This window comes from Aulonocara sp. 'chitande type north' Nkhata Bay, linkage group LG6, assembly GCF_057382095.1.
Source record: "Aulonocara sp. 'chitande type north' Nkhata Bay isolate Kocher_YH1m ecotype deep benthic linkage group LG6, A_spYH_male_GT1.1, whole genome shotgun sequence".
Taxonomy (NCBI): Eukaryota; Metazoa; Chordata; class Actinopteri; order Cichliformes; family Cichlidae; genus Aulonocara; species Aulonocara sp. 'chitande type north' Nkhata Bay.
Genome location: NC_141349.1, coordinates 42,284,540 through 42,291,683, shown reverse-complemented (window position 1 = coordinate 42,291,683; position 7,144 = coordinate 42,284,540). Strand labels below are relative to the sequence as shown.

At 55.3% G+C, this 7,144-nt stretch overlaps 1 protein-coding gene across 1 annotated transcript; it reads left to right on the top strand.

Moving 5' to 3' along the window:
• The first annotated feature begins 4,146 nt into the window (after window positions 1–4,146).
• LOC147328593 (uncharacterized) lies at window positions 4,147–6,805 on the top strand. Its single transcript, XM_086297440.1, has 3 exons — window positions 4,147–5,400; window positions 5,512–6,574; window positions 6,706–6,805. The coding sequence occupies exons 1-3, from the start codon at window positions 4,332–4,334 to the stop codon at window positions 6,803–6,805; spliced, it is 2,232 nt and encodes a 743-aa protein (XP_086153566.1). The 5' UTR covers window positions 4,147–4,331.
• The last annotated feature ends 339 nt before the right edge of the window (window positions 6,806–7,144 follow it).

Here is a 7,144-nt window from a genome sequence, read left to right as displayed (position 1 = left end):
GGCCGGGGCCCCGAACAGGCCGAACGGAAGTGTCACGAACTGGTACAAACCGTACGGAGTGGAGAAGGCCGTTTTCTCCCTGGCCTCGGCAGACAAGGGAATCTGCCAATAGCCCTTGGTCAAGTCCAGTGTCGTGAAAAAGCGGGCCGTGCCTAACCGGTCCAGGAGCTCGTCGACCCGAGGCATGGGGTAGGCATCAAAGCGTGACACTTCGTTCACCCTGCGATAGTCGACACAGAACCGTATAGACCCATCCTTCTTCGCCACCAGAACGATGGGGCTACACCAGGCGCTGTGCGACTCTTCTATTACTCCCATCCTCAGCATTTCCGCCAATTCCCTCTGCACGATTTTTCGCTTGTGCTCCGGGAGCCTGTAGGGCCGTGAACGCACCGTCACGCCAGGCTGCGTCACGAAATGGTGCTCGATGAGGGACGTCCGGCCGGGCAGGGGGGAGAACACGTCCGCAAAACGCTGTTGCAACGCGACAACATCCGCTCTCTGGGCCTGTGTGAGATGGTCATCACAAGGGAGGGAGGCGGGAATGATAGAATTTGGCACCTCAGGCCCCAACTCATCTCTCTCCTTCACCAAGCTCACCAGAGAAGCGGTTTCAACCTCTCGCCACAGTTTGAGGAGATTGAGGTGATAAATCTGCGTGGCTCCTCCCCTGTCCGACCGAGCGACCTCATAGTCCACGTCCCCGACTCGCCGTGTGACCACAAAGGGTCCTTGCCACTTGGCGAGCAACTTCGAGCTGGAAGTAGGGAGTAACACAAGCACTTTATCTCCCGGTGAGAATTGCCTGAGCCTAGCCCCTCTGTCATACAGGCGTTGCTGACGCTGCTGAGCCTGGAGCAAATTCTCCCGTGACAACCTCCCCAAAGTGTGGAGTTTTGCTCTCAGGTCCAACACGTACTGAATCTCATTTTTGGCGGGGCTCGGACCGTCCTCCCAGCTTTCTTTAATCAGGTCGAGCACCCCACGTGGCCTCCTGCCGAACAGCAGTTCAAAGGGAGAAAATCCTGTGGAGGCCTGGGGCACCTCCCGCACTGCGAATAACAGAGGGTCTAGCCAGTGATCCCAATTGCGTTCATCCTCGTTAATGAACTTCCGAATCATGGACTTTAAAGTCTTATTCAGCCGCTCCACCAGCCCGTCAGTCTGAGGGTGGTAGACGCTGGTCCGAATAGATTTAATGCCCAGTAATTCGTACAGTTCCCGCAGTGTACGAGACATAAACGACGTGCCCTGGTCAGTCAGTATCTCTTTCGGGATTCCGACTCGGGAGATGACCTGAAACAGTGCCTGCGCCACACTCTTTGCAGAGATGGTGCGCAGCGGAACTGCTTCCGGGTACCGCGTTGCGTAATCCACCAGGACTAACACAAAGCGGTAGCCGCGTGCACTCCAGTGAAACGGCCCGATGAGGTCCATGCCGATGCGCTCAAACGGGACCTCAATGAGGGGGAGAGGGCGCAGAGGCGCTTTCGGTATGGCCGGCTGGTTAACAAGTTGGCAGTCCGGGCAGGACGCGCACCAGCGGCGCACATCCGCTCGGATGCCCGGCCAATAAAATCGGGCCGTTATTCGCTCCAGAGTTTTCTCGTAGCCCATATGCCCTGCCATGGGGTTATAGTGGGCCGCCTGGAAAAGCGTTTCCCGGCGGCCCTGCGGCACCAACAACTGGGTGTGTGTTTCCTCGGTCTGAGTGCCTCCACCGTGGCACGGAAGGTCTCCAAAAAAACTTGTGGGTCGTCCCCGTCCCCCATCCGGGGCACCGCCACCGACAGTGGCGAGGGCTTCGGCGTGGCAGCGGCCCCGACCAGCCGTTCCAGAATTTGCGTCTGTCGGTCCGTCTGCTCCTGCAGCGCGGCCAGGTGGGCACGCTGGTCGGCCGCCTGATCCCGGCTCATCGTCGCCATCTCCGCTAGCATCTGCGCCAAGAATTGCAGAGGCTGGGCGGGTGGCGCGGCCTGTGGGTCGGACATTCCCCCACCGGCACTTTCCCGGGTTTCGGCACCACTTGTGGAATACACCAGGCACAAACACACGCACACACAGGTATGTACTGCCAACTTCCACATTTATTGAAGCTTTGAGTGTTGAGTTTTGACAGCTGACTCAGTCGTACAGTCTGACAGCTCACGAGCCCAGCTGATCTCTCCCTGGCCGCCCCTCCCCGTCTCACTATAAACACAGCGGAGGGAGACCATCATCAGTACATAAACACCATCAGCTGTTCTTACCGGCCTCGCAGCGCCGCCCTGTTGAGCCTTCTGCTGCACTCCTCCCCTGCAGCTGCGCCCGGGGCCACGCCTCCGCCACACCAACCTTCACTCACAATAATAGGAGCGCTCTGATAAATGTTTCATTGAGTGAAAAAAATCTCTTAGAGGCAATTAGCCAACAATTTGTCCCATTCTTGGGATTAAAACTCGAACTGTTACCTAGACCCTGATAATTAGCAAGTGAACTAGTTATCACAGAAGTTTAATGCAAAATGCATGGGCCAGCTGAGAGTGTCTGTCTTTTTTAGCTCAGCTCATTTCCCCTGCATATAATCAGATGCTACAAAAATGGGGCTAGCTCTAAATAAAGCTATGCATGAAGAAAAACACTCTGTATTCCCTTCTATTGTTGAGGAGGAGTCTTTGTTGTTGAGGACGGATGCCTATGGGCACCACGTTTGTCACATAGTTACTGTGTTCTCCTCCAAGATATCGTGCCATCTCTGAAGAGGGACCAAGCTGTCACACCTCCAGAGAAAGCACACTACCTGTAGTGCTTCAAAGAGAGTTCTCTGCTTAGATACGAGTTGACTTTTAATGTACTTTACTGCTGAAGCACTCTTTTTTTTTTTTTTTTTTTTTTACAGTGTTTATCCAAAAGCTTGTTGGGTCGCTTTGATATTAAAGTGCATTTGATTGTCACTCTCTTATTGAATGTTGTTGGAAATTCATTGATCTTTGCACTGTGCAACATGAAAGTAATCTGTCTACATACCGTAAGCATGGGCCCCTTGGGCTTTTGAAAGCATTCAATCTTTGATTCTTTTAGAGAGGTTTCAGAAAACATATGGCCCGCTTCAGCCTTTAGGGGAAAGGCAACGCTTTGTAGGGGACGTATTAATTCTCCAGCCACATAGCTGGGCCTGATTGATTCAAAGTCTATTCTTAGTTGGCATTTAGCTTAGTGCTAAATGATTTTCAGCTCAAACTGTCTCTGTCTCCGACCTCTCTCCCCCCCACTCCCCCTCTCTGTGTTTCTCCTTCAATGGCTTTTCTCCCTCCATCTTTCCTCCGTCTTCACTGTCCTCCTGCATCCCTCTGTCTTGCTCCCTAATTACATCTCTTTCCCCTTTCCTTTCTCTCCACTCTCCTCCCTCCATCATGTCTAATTCCTCGGTGGAAAAAGCCACAGCTCCCATCCTGCCTGGCTGAGAACAGCTGCCTCTCCAATTGCCCAGGCATGGATAGATCTCGTTACGGAGCCGGGCCATCGTGAACGCACAACTCTTTCCCCGTATCATTTTAGAAGTTTAAGGCAAAACACTTCTTTGAATCAGATTTGCTCGATCGCTTAAGTTAAGAGGACAAGGATATAGAGAGTGACGTTTTCACAGAGCATGCCCTTTTTTGTCACATTTTGAATAGCTTGTGTCATGGTCCTGGGTCGGTGACCCAGCGCTTTTAGTTATCATTTTCCAGTTTATGATGATGATGATGATGATTATTATTGTTTGAGTTCTGTGTGTTATATTTGGTCTGCCTTTGAGTCTGCGTCTGTATCTGTCTGTCTATGGTGTCTCCCCATCTGTTTGTGAATCTGTCTGTTTAGTTCAATGTCTTGTCTGGTTCCATGTATCTGAGTTTCCTGTTTTATTGTGAAGGTCCGTGTCATATGTGAGTGTGATCAGTTTACGTTTCCCCTGTCCCGTCAGCCCAGATTTCTCCCAGCTGTGTTGCCCTCCTGTCTCGCATCCCCTGATTACTGGTGTGTGTATTTAAGCCCTGTGTGTTCTCCTGCCTGTTGCCGGTTCGTCTGTGTTACTTCGTGTCAGTCTGCGTTACCCTGCGTGCCACAGTGTCCTGTTCCTCGTCTGCGTCTCTCTACTTTTCATCCCCTTTGTCGTATGCTCCCAGGTCTGTTATTTTTAGTTCTCCCAGTTTAGGTGTCTTCAGTTATTTGTCATGCTCCACTGCTTGTTTGCCACTACACCTTTGTAAATAAACCTCACCAGTATTTCATCCACTGCCTGCATCTTGGGTCCTGCTTCCTCCACACCACACGGCTCGCCTTACCAGCCGTGACAGTACGAACCGGCCACAATGGACCCAGCAGCATTCAACCCGCCCGAGGAGCTCCGGGAGGATATCATTTATTCTGTGGACCGTTTAATTAATTTATGGCTGGGGCATGAGGAGAAGGGATTCCGCCAAGCCATAACTAATCGATTGGAGCGACTGGTTTCCGGTCTCCCCTGGCTGTTCAGCTCACTCCACCCACTTGTTCAGAATTTCTTTCGGAACGAGCTGCACCTTCACCCCCCTACCGCTCGTCTGCTCAGCCCACCGGAGGATATGCAGTCCGAACTGCCGGATGTGGAGTTACCCGGCCTGTCGGAGCGTTCTCCGAGGAGGAAGCAACGTTCATGTCGTAGGCGCCTCACCCCACAGCCGGGTGGTGGGGCTTCAGAACCGCCGGCTGTGGTGAGTGAAAATGACACTCTTTCTGTTTCACCAGACTTTGGGACTGTTAATTCTGGGGCTGTGTTTCTTCAGTTAGCCACCCGGCCTAAAGCCCAGTCGCCACCTCCACCACATTCAGCCTCACTACCCATAGCTCAGTTACAGTCGCAGCCAGACTTACTACAAACTATGCTACAATCCATAACCCAGTCTATAGCTCAGTTGGCAGAGGAATCATTAGCCCTATCATCAGTTCAGCCTCCTGTTCAGCAGCCACTAGCCCTGCGTCCTGTGTCACCAGCTCCTCCAGTACAACAACCTGAATCTATGCTATTCGAAGGGAATTGTTTTTCATCCGTCCATTGTAAGCAGAGAGACAAACCAGTTAATAACATAATCATCCCTCAACAGCTGACCAGTTCTGAGACTGTGATGCACTCCAGGGCCTCCCCAGAGGCTGGGTTTCAGCCCTCAGCCCACTCTGGACCCCTGGAGGCTAGGAACCCAGCTGAGGACTGTACAGAGCTGTCGCTGCCTGAGCAGGGTCAATGCTCTGCGCAGCTGCAGGCCGCTATGTGTTTGCCAGAGGCCCGTGTGCCTGCTGGTCCTGTTCTGTCCCTGCCAGAGGCCCGTGTGCCTGCTGGTCCTGTTCTGTCCCTGCCAGAGGCCCGTGTGCCTGCTGGTCCTGTTCTGTCCCTGCCAGAGGCCCGTGTGCCTGCTGGTCCTGTTGCGTTCCTGCCAGAGGCCCGTGTGCCTGCTGGTCCTGTTGCGTTCCTGCCAGAGGCCCGTGTGCCTGCTGGTTCTGTTGCGTCCCTGCCAGAGGTCTTCGCACCTGCTGGTTCTGTTCTGTGTGTGCCAGGGGCTCCAGTGCCCACTGGTTCTGAGACTGTCTTTGCTGGGGGGCCCGAGGAGCCCGTCCAGCCTCCTTCCTCGTCAGCTGGGGGGCCCGAGGAGCCCGTCCAGCCACCAGCTGCTCCACCAGCAGCCTCATCCACGCTTGCAGCAGCAGTTTCATCCATGCCGCCACCTGCTGCAGCGCCTCCGTCTGCATCCTCCACGCCGTTGCCTGGCCCGGCCTCTGCTGCATCCTCCACGCCGTCGCCTGGTCCGGATTCAGCATCCTCAGCGTCGCCTGGTCCAGCGCATGCTTCGGCTTCATCCGCTTCACCTGGTCCAGCCACTGCTTCATCCTCGCCTGGTCCAGCCTCCGTGTCTTCATCCTCGCCTGGTCCAGCCTCCGTGTCTTCATCCTCGCCTGGTCCAGCCTCCGTGTCTTCATCCTCGCCTGGTCCAGCCTCCGTGTCTTCATCCTCGCCTGGTCCAGCCTCCGCATCACCTGCAGTGGCCTCCTCTTCAGCATCCTCATCAGCTGCTTTGCCTGGTCCAGCTTCAGCCTCCTCATCAGCTGCTTTGCCTGGTCCAGCTTCAGCCTCCTCATCAGCTGCTTTGCCTGGTCCAGCTTCAGCCTCCTCATCAGCTGCTTTGCCTGGTCCAGCTTCAGCATCCTCATCAGCTGCTTTGCCTGGTCCAGCTTCAGCATCCTCATCAGCTGCTTTGCCTGGTCCAGCTTCAGCATCCTCATCAGCTGCTTTGCCTGGTCCAGCTTCAGCATCCTCATCAGCTGCTTTGCCTGGTCCAGCTTCTGCATCATCATCAGCTGCTTTGCCTGGTCCAGCTTCTGCAGCATCATCGTCTGGTCCAGCCTCTGCATCATCGTCTGGTCCAGCCTCTGCATCATCGTCTGGTCCAGCCTCTGCATCATCGTCTGGTCCAGCCCCTGCATCATCGTCTGGTCCAGCCTCTGCATCATCGTCTGGTCCAGCCTCTGCATCATCGTCTGGTCCAGCCCCTGCATCATCGTCTGGTCCAGCCTCTGCATCATCGTCTGGTCCAGCCTCTGCATCATCGTCTGGTCCAGCCTCTGCATCATCGTCTGGTCCAGCCTCTGCATCATCGTCTGGTCCAGCCTCTGCATCATCGTCTGGTCCAGCCTCCGCTTCACCTGGGGCTGCAGGGGCCACGCAGCCTTCAGGTCCCCTACTACCACCTCCACATCGTCGGTCATCTGCCTGGCCGCCTGTTGGGCATCTCCGCCACCGTGGACGCCCTCCTGAACGCCACCACTGCCTTCCACGTGGCCGGCCTCCGGACCTGTTTCCACGCCGCTGTTGCCGTCCGCACGGTCGGCCCCCAGAACTGTTTCCACGCCGCTGTTGCCGTCCGCACGGTCGGCCCCCAGAACTGTTTCCACGCCGCTGTTGCCGTCCGCACGGTCGGCCCCCAGAACTGTTTCCACGCCGCTGTTGCCGTCCGCACGGTCGGCCCCCAGAACTGTTTCCACGCCGCTGTTGCCGTCCGCACGGTCGGCCCCCAGAACTGTTTCCACGCCACTGCCTACCGCGTGGCCGGCTTCCTGAACTTGACCATCTGGGCCTTTTTGGACTCTGTCCCTC

Coding starts and splice junctions, on each gene's coding strand:
- LOC147328593 (XM_086297440.1), top strand. CDS start 4,332: ATGGACCCAGCAGCATTCAACCCGCCCGAGGAGCTCCGGGAGGATATC. Junction 5,401..5,511: donor TCTGTCCCTGCCAGAGGCCC/GTGTGCCTGCTG, acceptor CGTCCCTGCCAG/AGGTCTTCGCACCTGCTGGT. Junction 6,575..6,705: donor GGTCCAGCCTCTGCATCATC/GTCTGGTCCAGC, acceptor CTGGGGCTGCAG/GGGCCACGCAGCCTTCAGGT.